General features: G+C 39.2%; 1 protein-coding gene across 1 annotated transcript in view; it reads left to right on the top strand.

The window, feature by feature from the left end:
• Positions 1-16,000, top strand: part of LOC111872049 (uncharacterized protein KIAA2026) — an 87,720-nt gene extending 71,720 nt beyond the window's left edge. Inside the window, exons 12-15 of the mRNA XM_023865547.2 lie at positions 7,706-7,860; positions 9,581-9,750; positions 11,399-11,619; positions 12,496-16,000. Of these exons, the coding sequence (XP_023721315.1) occupies positions 7,706-7,860; positions 9,581-9,750; positions 11,399-11,619; positions 12,496-15,399 (3,450 nt within the window). The 3' untranslated portion in view covers positions 15,400-16,000. The remainder of the gene's footprint in view (positions 1-7,705; positions 7,861-9,580; positions 9,751-11,398; positions 11,620-12,495) is intronic.
• The last annotated feature ends 1,541 nt before the right edge of the window (positions 16,001-17,541 follow it).

The following is a 17,541-nucleotide window of genomic DNA, read 5'->3' on the forward strand; positions in this document are numbered from 1 at the left end:
GAATTCTTATAGCTGGTGTAATGGTAGGACTTAGGAAGGTAAAAAGGTAAAGCTGTGCCTGTAAGATGGCATGGAGGCCCATACGGTTGTGAGACATCGAGGCTCCCACATTTTGTAGACAGTTGGCTCACAGATGGCGGTGAGGTCGTCAACCTTGTGCACCGTCTGCTCTCTACCCTCCCAAGAAGATTCCTGGTACTCATTTCTGTTAGAGGCTAAGTTTGCCACAGTGCTGCTGGAAGGATTAAGTCAATTGAAAAAATCCAAGTACTTTTCTGGCATTCATCTCATCACAGTGGGAAAACAGTAATGTACCTTGGTCAAAGTTGACTTCTCCAGGATTCTGTTCAAGAGTGGATCAGCAAAAATTAGTCTTTGTGCAACGTACATATAGGTACATAACAATTTTTTTAATTATCACTGTTGGATGAAACCAGTACAGAGCATATTTTTATATATTGTGTGTGAAGAAGCTCTGAGACTGCGAAAACTGAGAAATTAGATTGCAAGAAGTATGGGTAAGAAATTGTCATGGTGCCTTCTTAGTATTAAATGTGTTTATTTGTACTGAGAGATAACAGAAATTGTAAATGAATAGTGATGTCTTAGTAATTACTGTGCATGAGGTTCTATCTAAAAGTTCCTGCCTAGGTCAAAAAAGAAATAATGGCTTGACTTACTCAATTTTGGTTGCCATCTCCTTCAAAATACCCTCCTTGGGAATGTGTACAGTGACCCCATCATTTTTTTCATGCTTCAGAAGCACTGTGGAAGTAATTTTTCTTAATGCTGTTGATTACTGCTTGTGATTCCCTTTGGATGTCAGACATTGTTTCAAAATGTCATCCATTCAGTTTCATTTTCAATTTGGGAAACAAAGCTAAATCACGAGGGGCTAAGTCCAGTGAGTAGGGAGGATGGGGAATGATAATCATGTTGTTGTTGTTGTTGTTAGTCACAAACTCTGTGGTCTTCAGGGCTGGGTGGGCGGGCGCATTTTCGTGATGAAGGAGCACTGCGGCGCATGTTCAGATTTTCTGTTAAGATCTCCTGGCAAACTCCATAACTGATTCCAATGGTGTCTGCAAGATCATGGATTGCTAAGCGACAATCTTTGTGGATGAGTCCTCAAATATTTTCTGTCTTCTTGCTGGTCCTTGGTTGCCCTGAACATTTGTCATCTTCAACTGACACTCTGCCAGCCTTAAAATGCGAATGCTATTCAAGAACCACTGTCCAACTTAAAGGATGTTCTCCAAAAGCCTCACGAAGAATTTTAAGTGTTTCGGTAGCAAATTTATCAAGCTCCATGTAAAATTTGATGCAGACACATTGCTCGATTTTGCCATCCATCACAGACAAAATGAAACACATATTGAAAAGGTGCTCATGTAAAAACGATTCCTGTTCACAGTGTGGTGTCACATGGCAGACTGGTACAATAGACTTTCGGAAGTGTGACTTGGGCCTCCCCTCTCGTCTTCTTTCACAGAGGAAGTAACAATAATAACAGTCCAGGAATTTCCGATACTGTCTCCCCCCTCCCCCCAACACAATATTCTATACCTGCTGCCCCACCTCCCCAGACCCTTCCCCTCTCCTCTCTACTAATTTCCCATGTAGCCCCTCTCACTTCCCTTCCTGCTCTTATACAGCTGGGTTTATTCTTGACATTAGTCCGTTAGTCTCTTAGCACCTGCTCATGCTGGTTCCTCACTCACACATCTACCGTGAAGATGGAGGTGATACATTCCTCTGAAATGTCGGTTAACAATATCTACACAGCGCCACATCCCAGGAGTCTGCTTTCTTCTTAGTCACCAACCTCAAATCTTACATGTGTAATACAACTTTGTAAACATCTTGAATCCACATTCTTCCCTTAATATGAGAGGCCAGGTTTTACACATATATAGCTTATGGTAGAATTACAGTTATATATATTTTAATCTTTGTTTTTTAGGTAAGACTGGAAGACAGCTTCTGAATGGAGTGGTAGCTGGCATTCCTAAAATTATTATCAGCATACACTGGAAGCTGTTGTGTCCCATTGATCTCCAGTCCTTCCTGGTTTTCCTTTACCATCCTAAAACAAATTTGAAAAATAATAGTAAAATATCACCTCTGCTTCAGACCATTGTGAAGCAGAAAAACATTGAACACATATTTACCTAAATGGACTTCATTGTTGTTTGTTTGTTTGAACATATTTTAATTATCCTAACCAATATCATGAAAATATCAAATTTACTGGGAATATTGTAAAATGCTTCTCTCCTAACTGAATCATAGGCCATTGTAGTCCCATTTGATCTCCACTATCTGACAAATGTTGATTATTGGTGATTTATGAGTCACAGTTATTTTGTATAAATATGGAGTTGTAGCCTTGAGAGGAGAATATTGCAAAAATTTTGTATGTACAGTAGTTGATACACTCAACTCTCGATTATCCGGGGGTGGATAAACCAGTTTGCGGCTTAACTGGGGCTACCGGGGCTTTTTTGAGGCTTATATGTTATTTAATATTCATTCACTTTTGTTTCACATGGTGAGTTGTAACACTATTTTCGCACTAGTGTGAACCGAGCTCTGCATTTTTTGGTCCCGTTATGCTAACACAATGTTCTAGGGTAGGGGTGAAAGAATGCAAGGATTTGTGGAAAGTTTCAAGGACAGATACACCGCCCCAGTTAGTCTCTTCATATCAATCAAGTGCGTTAGCAAAATGTCAGGGTGTAGAAGGAAGCGTGTTGTGTCAAGTATTCAACAGAAACTCGTGTGAGCCGGGCTTTGAAATGTTAAGCAATGACGAAATCGTAAGTTCAGTGGGGGTGCAGCCAGAAGAGCGGGAAGAAAGTGAGAATGAGGAAAAGGTGGACAGTGCTTCTAGTAAGAAAATATCACATGGTGCTGCTCTTAATCTTTTGGAATCCTTACTAGACTATCTTGAGAGTGAAGAGAACAGTTTATTAAGTGACAGGCTAATATTACAAAGTGTTAAGTGTGAATATTTGTAAAAAGTGTTGGATGTTGTTGAACACTGTGATTGAAATAACTAATTCATACTTCAGTGTAATGTAAAAAAAGTATTAAATAGGCCATGAGATGACATAAAAATGAGGTTGAATAAATTTAAATACAGGTAGGCCTATAGTATTATGAAGGTACAGTATTACAGTACTGCTTTTAATAAAATTTGTCTTAACCAGGTTTTCGATTAATCGTGATTTCCATCCCCACCATTATCCCAGATAATCGAGAGTTGAGTGTACTATAATATTTCTCAGTGTTACCATTGGCAACTGGACTTTCTAAAGTGGTCACCTATCCAAGTGCTTACCAGGCATAATGTTGCTTAACCTTTTTCTGCTGTGGGTCAAGCAAGGTGGAAAGTGACACTACCACTGCTCATAGGTAGGTTGGTGTGGGAATAGGAAGAAAGGAGTAGTGGTCCCTTCATCACTTCCCACCCAGCTTGACCCACAGCAGATTTTATTTATTTATTTGATCAATACTTCATGTAATCCATACAGGTGATAACAAGTCACCACAGATATAGAAGTAGTCCATTATTAAAAATGAGTGGAATAGTAGCAGTTATAACTAGGGACCGGATTTTTATGCCCTAATAATCCCTTAAATATGTATGCATGTATGCATGAAAACCTTCTGAAATATGCACTAAAATATGCACATAAAAATTTATACCAAATATTAAAATTGATTTTACATTATTTTAAGACCAACAAATCAATATTTAAGTTCATTTTATGTAATCACTGAATGATTCACTTGCAATAAAAAGCTATACTTAAATACAACTCATGCAACAAAGCCAACATATATCATTACAAATTTAAAAAACTAATGGTAGTCACATTTAGCTCTCTGAACTTTCAACTTCTCTTCTGTTGCAGTTCACAATTACTAAATGTTTTAGGTTTTCCATAGTTAATCACCTCCTATTGTCTCGTAAGATGTCCTTATAGCGGAAAAAACTTCTTTCCACCTCATACGAACTTATGGGCACATGCACAAAAACCACTATTTGTTCCACTGTTAGTGATTTTTTACTTGGCAGTTCAGTATGTTTACTGGCTAAAATTTCTTCGATTTCACAAATTTGTTCATATCCTGGATTTTTTTAAAGAATGCTGTATACTTTTTCCTTTACTACTTCACCAATTCTTCCAGGAACCAAATTCAATTTTGAAACAATGGCTGTGAACACGCTTAATGACTGATACAAAGTAGTATTGCTATTGCTTGCCTCCAGTGAGGAAAGATTAGTTTCTAGTTCTGCATTTTTTAGTACATCTTTGGCAAGTTGTATTGATGCTGCACACAGCCACTTGCCCCATTCAAATTGGTTCTGGCGGAAGTGGAACGCTTGGTGCTACTGCTTTAAAGGCTTCTTTTCTGTATGGCGCTTTAACAAATACGTGTATACCTTCTTCACAGAAGACACCAACTTGTCAACAAGCGGAAAATTTGCACAAATTGTTTTTGCAACATGGTGCAACCCATGGGCAAGGCAAGTCAAATGTGTCACATTTGGAAATATAACTTTAAGAGCAGTACTGGCTTTCATGATATAACTTGCGGCATCAGTCACAAAGAGCAATATGCGCTCATACTGAATGCCATTCGCCCATAGTAAATTAATGGAATTTATAAAAAATTCAGAAACTGTGTAGCTATTTGTGGTTTCAAATTGCTCTGCCGCAAGAAGATATGGGGTAGATTGTTCAGTCTTATTAAGGGATCCAACTATACAATTTGCAATAAACCGTCCCTCACAATCTTGTGTTTTGTCGATTGGTGCCCACACAAAATTATCTAGAATCTTATCTCTAATGCTTTCAATCGTAACACTGCTTCACGTAATTTTTTGCGCACAGTAGATTCATCCGGCACTTTGCACTGTGTATACTTCTCTATGAAGTTTCTCAGAATAGGATTGGTTACTTCCCACAGTGGAATATCTTCTGCTAAAAAGGCTTCGCATAAATCAAAGGAAAACTGTGAAAAACTATTATTAGAAAATTCACTAAGCAATTTTTGAACAGGAGCACTTTTCATGGATTTAATTTTAATATTCTCTTTGTGTATACAAATGCTGAAGCATGTGAAAGCGTTTTTCACAACCGTTTACTCACACCCTCGGCAATAAAGAGTTTCGTTATCCATACTTATCATCTCTCCTTCGAACTCCCGCTGATACAGCTGTAATTTAGTTTTCTGACTTACTTTCACTTTTGGCATGACTACAGAAAGCTAAACAAACTTAACTACAGACTAGTCACCACTAATGTGAATGGTCCCCAGCTTCAAATGAAGAAGCATAACGAACCTCATGGAGACTTTGGAAATAAATAAGTGAAGTCCCTTATAGGTTGAATAGTATTACATCGATAGTGGCTACACGTGAACGCTTCTGACTAATCTCTTCGCGGCCACTTTGATGGTACGTGGATGAGGCAAGTTATGAGTAGAGGGATCGGGGATGTCCTATCCTGGGTATTTCATCAGAAACATAAATCATGATGAAATGTTGAGTCAAATTTGCAACATATTCTAATATGGAAAAGAAAAATTGTATACACACGACCGTGATTGAAAATTTGAATAAAATTAAAAAATATGTATGATAAACATTTTAAAAAGGAAATATGCAGTATAAATAGAGATCTTTGAAAATATGATGCTTATTCACAAAACAGGAAAAATATGCATCTATATGCACCATCAAACCATGTCCCGAATTTAAGAAATGAAGTAATTTATACATATATCCAAACTAGCATACTTTCTGGTTGCCAGAAAGAAATATGCATTTGCATTAAAATCCGGTCCCTAGTTATAACACACAGCCTTGTCAATAAATAACACTATGTAATCAAGGACACTATTTGTATCAATCACAACAATATTTCATATAATACACTAAAACATACGAACACGAAAATAATATACAAAGGAATAACACAACTGTAAATAGGTAATATAAAGAACAATTACATTATGTATGATCCATCATTATGCTGACCATTCAAGGTATTCTTTTACTGAATAAAAGGATTCCTTTAAAAAAAGTTTTTATTAACTAATTTTAATTTTTTAACATCATGTAACAGTTCCCTTATGTCACGTGGTAAATGATTAAAAATTTCTATACCCATATAATAGGCACCCTTTTTGCATTTGGTCAAATTTACCGATGGTATATGTAAATTAGTACTTTGTCATGTATTTATAGTATGTATTTCATTATTAATTACAAATCCGTGCATATTTTTTACCACCAATAACACTAGAGAAAACGTATATTGTGAATAAAAGGGCAATATATTTAAACTTCTAAAAAGTCCCCGACAAGATATTTTAGGATTCACATTTGTAATGTTTCTTACAATTCTTTTTTGTACTATAAATACATTTTTACTATTAGTCGCATTTCCCCAGAAGGCAACACCATACATGATAATAGAATGAGCATAAGCAAAATATATTATTTTTAAGTCTTCTATAGTTAAAAACAATTTAAGAGATTAGGTTAAATAGCATTATGCCTGGGGAGCACATGGATGGGTGACTGCTTGGGAACACCAGTTGCTGATCATTTTTTATGTACTCCATGGTCTTTAAAATGGTGTTTCAGTTTTTACCTATCCACTGTCCCTATTGGCTGAGACCAGACACCAGCTCCCACCTTTCCCCTTACAGTTGTTTTGGAACAGAAACCTACATACACAAACACTCACCTATCCTACTCACTGAGACCCTGAAGATGGAGGCATCATGTGCTTCAGAAATGCTGCCATTTCTACATCCACACAGTGCAAAGGCATAAGAGCACAATCAACATCAACAGTGAAATACCACAAAAGCCTAACATCAGTATTCATACATTTTCTAATATGTTAGAAAACAATTCCCTTCCAGTTTTAAAAATTTTGTAGGTACTTCCAGCAGAAACTTCTGGACATTATCAGCTCAGTACTGTCACTTGTAACAGCTTTGTACAAAAGTAAAACTGAATTATTGATTTTAAATCTCAATTTAAGTCCATGATAAATATGCTGAACTCTGTTAGATTTGAGGTTTTCACAGTGGTGATGATAAAGATGACAGCATTCTGGGTTGTAATGATGTGTGCTTGGCTTACTCTTCAGCCCTGAAGATATGACCTTCCAATTTGGCGTGCTGTCTCTGAAGTACACAGTGTTACATCCCAGAAAACCACACTTTTCCGTGCCAAACTCTGTTCCTTCCAGTGGCCCCTACACGCACACCGCCAAAATAAAAACAGGAATGTGATTGCAATGACAGATTTCATCAGGCTAGCCTGATAGCTTCATTGGTGCTTATTTCTCCTCTGTTGTATAATTTTTAAGTATTTCCCATCATAGAAATTTTCAAGATCACCCTAAAAGTCACTTCTTCTGCTATTTTGCTACAAGCTTGTTTCATGTTGATACTGTTCAAAGTCAGTGTGGCATATCTTATTATGCCAAGGTATGCTCACCAAATTTTGTGAGAATTGGCCGGTACGTCCAAAAGTTGTTTGAAGGAGACAGGCATGCAGACAGTCATGACAATACCATAAGCCTGGCTTTCTTTATGAAATAAAGGATTAAGTAGATAACTGGTAATTGAAATGGTTTGCAGTATTTTTGTTTGCATTGTTTGTTTGTTTCAGTCTCGAAAACGATGTCATCCGTCATGTGAAGTGAAGCTGGCTCATCGGTTGGTGTCACTTATGAATGATCTGGAATCAATGGAACTGAAAATTCTTACCAGTACCAAAGGTGCTAGGGAAAGGCTATATAATGAATGGCAAGACTTCAGAAATAGGTAAAGACGCTGTAGAGCATGAGCCTTGTTTGTTTGTGTTGCCAAAGTAAGACACTACTTATTTCAGAGTATGGAAAGTTGACCCCTGTATATTTCTGGATGTTTCTCAGCTATCATTTTGTGGCCAAGTATATTTCCATCAGATTCATCGCAGTAATATTGATTGTATATGTTCAGTACCATTCATAGCCTGGACTGATTAAATATCAGAGTTGGCTGGTTAATACTTCGTTATATTCAGACTTGAAGCTTGTGCCTGTTGCAGATGGTGGGTTTGGTGGGTTGTGATGGTGCTTGGGACTTCAGTCCCAGTATTTCCTGTCCCTATATCTGTACCACTTCTCTGCATTCAGCTTACTCTTCTGTTCTCAAGATGGAGGCAGCACATTCTTCCAAAACCAGTAAATATCTACCAGACTGCACAGCTTCACAGTTACCAATGTTTTGGATCAGTTTGCTGTATTAAGTTTCAGGGCCAGTCATCACATTTTGAGAATACTGCAGTCTTCATTTTAACTCCTGCAAGAACTTATCTCATGTAAATAACCTATATATTTTCATTAAAAATGCTACTCATGTTCAGTGTAACATTTGCAGTGGTGATATCGAACAGTTTTCTGTCTGCTGTGCAGCAGCAATAGCACTATAGATTTGTTCATGTTCATAGCTTACACTTTCTTTTTGTTTTCTTCACACTGTATGAAAGAATTCTCCATACATTCTGCAATTAAAAAGTTTTTTATTTAAATGGGTTACTGACAGGAAAAGGAGCAGAGGGAAGATACAATGGTAATCTTGGTATTGAAGAAAATCAGTTTTAAAATCTGCTAAGGGACAGACAGTTACATCATGAGGTATACACTGTTACAGTTCTTAAATTATTTTAACTTATTTTCTATGTATAACTGTTTGCAACCTATAAAATGAGTTTGTAACAGAGAACCACAGTGAGAGAAGACCAGAGAGAAATATTCTTAATTTTGTCCTCTCTCCTATATGACATGGATCTCCATTATGTAAATGCAGTGTAATATCATAATGTAACATGTTTAGCCACTGAAAACGCCGTTCAGATTGTTAATTGGTTTATTTAACAACCTACAAGTCGTAACTACAATTGATTATAACACTGTTGCGGGGTTTCACACTTTATAACCCTATTCGCAATAATCTCTTCACTCTGCGGGGTTTCACACTTTATAACCTTATTCGCAATAATCTGTTCACTCTATCTTCAGTAGTCTACATGTATTCACAGTATGGGAGCTATATAAGTGTCACTATGTTACACACTCCCAATTACACAATTACACGCGCGTCCGGTTCTTCTTTCTGCAACTGCTGCTATACTCCAACTGTCTTCGGCTCACACACTAACTCGTAACTAATTCACTTACTGCTCAGCCAGCTTTTTATTCCGTTTGCTGTTGCCTGTTGCCCGTGTCACAGCGGTGTTGCGTGTATCGTCACAGTAGGAAGCGGTGCCACGTAGCCTGGGGGGGGCCACTGACTCACCTGCTACGTCACTGCTGGGGAGGGAGGGGGTGTCCTCCATTGCGCAACACGTCACAATAAAAAGTTAAAATTATAGTTTTCATTTCTTCCACTTTGTTAATCCCTAACACATAAATGTGAACCTTAAGTCACATTGCCCAAATTCTATGAGTAAATTTGTGTATTGCAGTTTCATGTCATAGAATTCTCATGTATAATGTTACAGATCTGCTGACTACATTGATCCAGATGAGGCATTCTGGCTAAATGAAAAGGAACCTGTTGAGGTCCCTGAGTGTTATACTCCTCAAACACAAGCCTCTCAAAACTCAGATACATTAGAAGACACAGAATTACCTGAGACCCAAGTAACAGATCCTGATGGTACATCTGAAGGTTAGCAATCTGGGAAAGCAGAATCTGAAGAACTGTGACAGCCCACAATAATGTTTTTAGATTCTATTTACTAAGTGATCTATTTCAGAAGTGCAGGATTTGGCAGAATATCATAGTACAGGGGTCAAATGCTTTTGTGGGCTAAAATGAGATTAATTACTTACTCATCTCATTATTGGTAATGTCTTCATAGGATGAAACTTATACGAAGGGGGACCCAAAAATAACCGGAACCGACCTGTTGCGCGCGCATGCTTTGTAGTTACAAGTTGTGCTGCTAGGCGGTGTTAGCTGGGGGTCTCCCGCGACTGTTAGTGAGCTGGCGTCAGTCTGAGTTAAGTGGTTTGTCTGTGGTGCTCTGTTGTGTGCGTTCCTGTTTCAACCCTTTGACGATTAGTGAGATGGCCGACCAGAAGGAACAAAGAGTGTGCGTGAAATTTTGCTTTCTGTTAGGGAAAACTGCAGCCGAGACTGTTGGGATGCTTCGGCAAGCCTTTAATGATGATGCTTTGGGGAAATCACAGGTCTACGAGTGGTTTTCCCGTTTCAAATCTGGCAACATGTCAACAGAAGACATGCCACGCCCCGGGCGTCCTTCGACAGGAAGAAATGACGAAAACATTGCCAAAATCAAACGTGCAATTGATGAAGATCGTCGAAAGACCATTGACCAACTTTCTGAGGAAACGAACATCTCATGGAGCACGGTCCAGCGAATTTTAACCGAAGGTTTGCACATGAGACGGGTGTCTGCAAAATTTGTTCCTCGCTTGCTCGGAGATGACCAAAGAGAAAACCGCGTGAATGTTTGCCGCGACTTGAAGAGTGAAGTGCAGTTTTCCCTAACAGAAAGCAAAATTTCACGCACACTCTTTGTTCCTTCTGGTCGGCCATCTCACTAATCGCCAAAGGGTTGAAACAGGAACGCACACAACAGAGCACCACAGACAAACCACTTAACTCAGACTGACGCCAGCTCACTAACAGTCGCGGGAGACCCCCAGCTAACACCACCTAGCAGCACAATTCGTAACAATAAAGCATGCGCGCGCAACAGGTTGTTTCCAGTTATTTTTGGGTCCCCCTTCGTATGAGGTGCCCTTATGAGGGTCATGGGTAGAGGAAAGTGAAAGTGAATTCTGTTGCTTCCCTGACAGCCTGGTCCATATGTTGGTTCTTTTTGGGCAGAATACTGATATCTTGTATTAAGGTGTGATGACCCAGGTGTATGCCAGTCTGCTGCATCTGACTTATGTGGATGTTAAGTGCAGATGTTCTGATGTTGCTATTTGATCCTGCCTCAGTGTAATGACTTGACTATGCAATGCAGACTATCTCACACCTGCAGAGGATATTACATGCCTGGAGATTTAAGGGTCAGGTCATCCTTCATGGGCTGAAAGAAAATATGATAGGAAGTGTTGTTATGCTTGGAGGGAGTAAAGTCTGTATGATTCACAGGAAATAGGGCATAAATAGCCTTTACAGCTGAGATGCCTGTAAACTTACATGCAGGTACAGTGACACAAATACTCACTGTATAAAACTTTACTGCTCCATGATCAGCATGGTAAGAAATTCACTGATGATGCTATAAATGCCTTGATGATTTATGTATTTATTTGATGTCATGTATGCTCTTTTCTAGGTCATATACTGACACCTGTAAGTGGCATGAAGTTGCGTCACCGTGTGATCATCAGAGAGAAATATGATGATCTGGTGACATCAGATGAATCTAGTGAAGATGATTCTGATGACAGTGACAACTGGGTAATGCCTAAGAGCCGGAAGAGCAGATCTATAAAACGGAAGAAAATGAATGTTGTAGCTCCCAATTCTTTGAAGAAACAGCATACTTCAGAAGAGGTACACATTGGTTTATTTATATTTAAAAGCTTTATGTTGGCCTTCTGGAAGTTTATGTCAGGAAGTAAGTTTATAAGGCATGTAATGTCACAATCAAAGGACCTACACATATTGTGGGTATGTCAGAGGGATTTGTTAATCAGTGCTGGTAGCACTCCGTACTAGTTCACTTGCCAATTAGCACTTGCTATTTGTATGTGTCAGTTTAGCATGCCTGCTCAGCTGGAACAGTGGTCCAAGAACAAAGCTTATGCTTTTAATTCAGCTTTTTAATGCATGAACTGTGTCAGCAGTAGAAATTCATCATCAGGTCAAGGGTGATTATGGCAAATATGATATGAGTCAACAGAGGGCAGCAAAATAGTGTCTGGAATTTTGAGGAAGAATTATTAGTACAGAGAACTGTGAAAGGCATGGGAGAGCCACAGTAACAGGAGCTGTTGACAAATACATTCATGGAAAATGTGATTCACAACAACAGAAGGATCACTGTGAGTGAACTGCAACATGAGTTGAATCTGTCACTTGAAACACTCAGCATTCCTTCAAAATTTAGGGCTTAACAAAGAGTGTGAGCATTAACAGTGTATAATATGATAGGTATCTCAGGTTTTGTGGAGAGTGTCAGAATGTAGTGGGATGACAGTAGAATTACGCTGCATTTTCATATCGGGTACTATAATAAAGTACCTTGCTTGAAATATATGCCTTGTAAACTTACTCTCTAAATGACCCTCATATCAAGTTCTTTAAATTTCAGTTTTCTTGGAAATGTGACAGGACCAGCAAGTAAAATTCTAGTATGGGGGAATTGCATTGAATAATAAATTGTGAATATAAATGAATTTCGTAAAATCGCAAATATCTCTCCCACAGCATTTGCAACAGCCACCACCTAAGCATGAAGAATCGTCACGAAAAATGGTTGCAAACTCCATGCCAGACATTGAGATTTTAGATGATGTTTCAAAACCAATAACAGAGAAACATCCTACAATGTCAGCCTCTGCACTTCGGGTAAAGAAGCGCCTCTTTTTCCAGAATGAAGCTTCTAACAGTGAAGCTAATCGCCAACTTGAATGGGAGAAGAATCGTCAGAAGCTTGTAAACTTAGCTGCCAACAAAGCAGCAGCTGAACAGTCTACTGTGGCCACATCAGCTACAGTTATTGTTGATAATATGAACAAAATAATTCTTGATGGTAGTGGCAAAATTACCGTTTCAGGGACAAATAACAAGGCTTTGCTTACATTACAAGGTCGTAAAATAGGCGATGTTATCAAAGAAGGAAAGTTTGTTAAGAAACAAGGCTTAATTACTGGTGTGATTGGCATAGAAATGGAGAATGGTCAGTCTCATATATCAGGAGTAAAAAATACAGAAGCCCTTGATGGGAATATTCAAGCCGGAAGATATTCATCGAAGAACTCTGTGAATGTATCTAAAGGATACAAGCAGGAAGCAGTCTCTCCAGCAGCGCAGAGTAGGAGTTGTGTGAATAAGATTGTTGATGCTGTCAGTACACCAAACATAAAAGGAAATGAGAAGCAAGCTATTGAGACTACAATCACTACAGCTAATTCTGCAAAAAGTTCAACATCAAATGTGGTGTTACAGAATTCAGTTCAGACCTTCAGAGCGATTTCAGCCTCAGTTGAACAATCATCACCACCTGGTGCAACTCAGAAAAAGAAGAATATGATGCTAATAAAACCAGTAACACAGGTAAAATCTGAGGTAGTTTGTATCAGTGATGACAGTGATAACAGTGATGTAGAATTTGTTGGCACAGTCTATAATCCAAAGTTGGACTACTCGCATAATAAAAAGAACAAGGCTATACCCACACATCAGCACTCCACAATAAGGACACAAACTGACCCAACCTCACAACAGAAACATATTGCTTCAAAATCTGTTTCTCATGTACAAGGAGAGTCATCCACAACTAGAATAAAACAAGAAACTTCAACTTGCTCCACAATAAATACACAAGATAACTCTACCTCACAACAGACACATATTGTTCCAAAAACTGCTTTTCATGTGTCAGGAGAAACATCCGTATCTGAGGTGAAACCAGTAATGCCAGCTTGCAGTCGCACCAAACATGATCTCTCCACGATAAGGACACAAGGTAACTCAGTCTTACAGCAGACCCATATTGCACCAAAAACTAACCCCCATATGCAAGGAGAGATGTCCACAGCTGGAATGAGACCTGTAACTTCTACTTCCAATAATGTTGCCATTCTTCCAAATCATTTCCAAACTCTGGTTGCAAATACCCACACCTTAACTACACAGTTTGTCCCTAACACAACATTGATACAGGATAAAATTGAACAGCAATCTCCAGGAAGATGTGTTAAACTAGAAATGGATATTGCTTCACAAAACCAAGATAATATGAGTGACACAATGCAGAAACCGGTGATAGTACAACCAGGTGGCAGCATCAAAAGTTTGAGAAACTTGCAGTCAGACTCAGTCCAGTATGTTCAGAACCAAAGTCTAGGACCATGTACAGTTGACACAGTTGTATCAGCACTCTCTCCTTCCAGCACAAAGAGTAATCTAAATATACATTTAGATAATTCAGTGGCTGCTTCAGGTACTGTTACACATGCACAGAAATTTAATTCTATTAGTAATATTGCAGTTGGTAACTTAGGAATTAATTTGGAAAGCCAGCTTGTTCCCACTTATATACCTGCAAGTCAGTCACCTTCCCATATAAATCCTTATGTTGCAACAGCAAGAGCAAGTCCTGGTACTTCACTGATCCAAGTGAAGACATCTAGCGTTTTATCAGAGCAGACAAAGAGACCTGCTGATTCATTCACACAAGTCGTTAGTCCTGGAGCTCCAGTAGCCAAAACAAAGAGCCCTGCCTCCAAACCAAGTTCATTTTCCAAGATACCAGGCACTTCATTAGCCCCAACAAGGATTATTGCTCCTCCAGTAGACCAGGCAAAAAGTCCTAGTATGTCATGTGAGAAAATAAGGTGTCCTGTCACTCCAGTGTACCTAGGACCAAATTCTCCTTCTCAAGTAACCCAGGCAGGTAGTCATTCTCAGCCAGTTGAGATAAGGAGTCCTAGTTCATCACTGGTTAAGACAAGGAATCCTGACTTTTCATCAACTCTGACAAGGAGTCCTCATACTCCTGTAGCCCATACAAGGTATCTGGACTCTTCATTGGCAATTACTAGAGGTTCAGGCATTTCTCTAGACGAGGCAAGGGTTCCTGGGACTCCAACAGCGAAGAGAAGGATTCCAGGAACTCCAGTAATGCATACAAGGAGTCCTGTCCCTTCAGTAACACCGACCAGGAGCCCTGCCATTCATGTAGCACATACTAGGATTCCTGGCACTCCAGTAGCCAAGACAAGGAGTCCTTCCACTCCAGTCACTCAAACGAGAAGTCCTGGTAACATTCATTTTGCACAAACAGCCAGCCCAGGTGCCTCATTGGTCCAGGCAAGGAGTTCTAGCTCTCCATTATTTCAGGATCAGCTTCATGGTGTTCATATAAGTCCTACTGGTGCTAGTGTCTCACATGGTAGGGAAAATCGAAATAGCGGACCAGAAAGAGCTTCCAGTGATGTGCAGCAGCGGTTGGATCAAACAGCTGCTAGACTTGTAGTTATACCTGGTGATGAGAATGTAAGTAAATATGCGATAGTCTTTCCCAGTGGGGCCAAAGTGATTTTAACACCTAAACAAGTGGCTGACATTCGTGCTGCTAATGGTGGGCTTTTGACAACACACATATAAGTGAAGTTATATAGTCACACATAACTTGTTGATCCTTCAGGCCTGTACATTTTTCAAGTGTAAAAGCTTTACAGGAGAAAAAACATGCATATTTTGTTTAGGACTGGGACCATGAAAATTGAACATGAACAGTATAGAAATATTCTGCCTTGCTGTACTGTGTTTGAGGGATATATAGAAAGTTATTTCACTCAGACAGAACCTTAATAAATTTTATTTACTGTTCACTATTATACTCACTGGGGTACACTGACTTGTTTTCAATTTATTGGCATATATGAAGAAACCGTTCCAGTGTCTTCTGAACTAGATCTGATGAGTGTGGAGGATGAACTATGGCAGGCCTACAAGGCCCAAAATGTTTTTACTTTTAAATGAATGGTCATTATGTAGGCACATTTCTCATGATGAAGTGTCCACCTACATGCAGCGAAACAAACTGCCATGTGCTTCTCATGCTCTTAACAATTAGTTATTTTGTATTAATTCATTAATTTTATTTACAAGGTGGTTCAGATATGACTGGTGCTGATTTTTTTTTAAACCAAAATTGCCAAACACTTACTTCAACGTACTCCCTTCTGGAGTCAACACATTTTTTCCAACGTTCTGGAAGCATCCTGATGCCCTTTTCAAAAAAGTCTTGTGGTTGGTGGCGTATCCACTCCCGAACATTCTGGATGACAGCGGCGGCGTCCACAAATCGCATGCCTTGTAAGTCTGATTTGAGCCTTCCGAACAGGTAGAAATCACTTGGTGCCAAATCGGGACTGTACGGCAGGTGTGTCAGAAGGTTCCATTTCAGTTTCCAGAGGGTTTCCAATGTTGTTTTGGCCGTATGGGGGCATGCATTGTCTTGAAGGAAGGCTNCGCGCTCTCTTAGGTTTGGGAGAACTGGTATGCCGCAACTCGCGTGATGATTGTTGGGAATTGGGAATGAAGTAGTGCACCCATGTTTCATCGGTGGTCACTATAGACTTCAAAAATGCATCACCTTCATCTTCAAACTGCTGTAGGAGATGACTGGCAACTTGCATGCGCACCATTTTGTTCACGTACGTCAAAGTGCGTGGTACCCACCATGCATTCACCTTGCGATAGTGCAGGTGGTATTTCATGATATCTTCTATACTACCAACACTGATGGACAGCGTTGCTCCAAGTTCCTTGATAGTGATGTGCCTATTCTCACGAATAAGTGCATCTGCACGATCAGTGTTTGGCTTGGTGACGGATGTTCACGGCCAACGGTCATGCGGTTCATTCTCCACGCGCTCTCTGCCCTCTCTGAAGCACTTACACCACTCAAACACACGGGTCCAATGAGAGACACTCTTCCTCATACTGTTGTTGGAGTCTATGGTGAATTTCAGTGGATGGGACGTTTTCTCCAACGAGGAATTTGATCACAATGCGTTGTTCCACACTCCGCGGTACCTTCTGTTCACTCATCACTAGCAACTTCCAGACAGGACCGAACAGGTTCTAACCTGAACAGGAGGGAGAGTGGAGGTTGTGGCTACAATCTCTCAAGGTCGTACAGCTGCTGCGCAGTGCGGCTTGTTTACAAAAAAATCAGTCCCAGTCATATTTGAACCACCTAGTATTTTTGGTTGGAGTGCCAGCAGCTTCAGAATTCTTGACTGATTAAATTATTCAATCAGTCTGAAAACTATGTGTCACTCGGACACTACTGTGAACTAGAGTGAAACCCCTATTTAAGATTTCTCTGGGACACAGTGAATCTGAACATTACACTCTAGAAAATCTTAATTATAGAATATTTTAACACAGAGATGGGTTTGGCACCATTCAGTATGGATATTAAATGAGGGAAAACCATAAAATGAGAAATGTTAAATGGGGATTCCATTTTAATTGTATTTTAATATACAGTTCATAATTTCAAATGTTCCTTTATGTTTACCTAAGTGTTCAGTATTTCAAGTGTCATAGACCTAAAGAGACAGCGACAGGTTAGACCTAGAACAAGACATACCTGGTTTAGTTTCATTACATTCAGGTTGTTGGAGCATATTGGGTGCAGTAGAAATGTGAACCTGATATTTATTTTTTAAAAACTTAAATAGTGCATACTGAATGCAAGAAAATATTAAGTTCTTACTTTCTCAGTACAATTTT

Source organism: Cryptotermes secundus, unplaced genomic scaffold (genome assembly GCF_002891405.2).
Source record: "Cryptotermes secundus unplaced genomic scaffold, Csec_1.0 scaffold162, whole genome shotgun sequence".
Classification (NCBI taxonomy): domain Eukaryota; kingdom Metazoa; phylum Arthropoda; class Insecta; order Blattodea; family Kalotermitidae; genus Cryptotermes; species Cryptotermes secundus.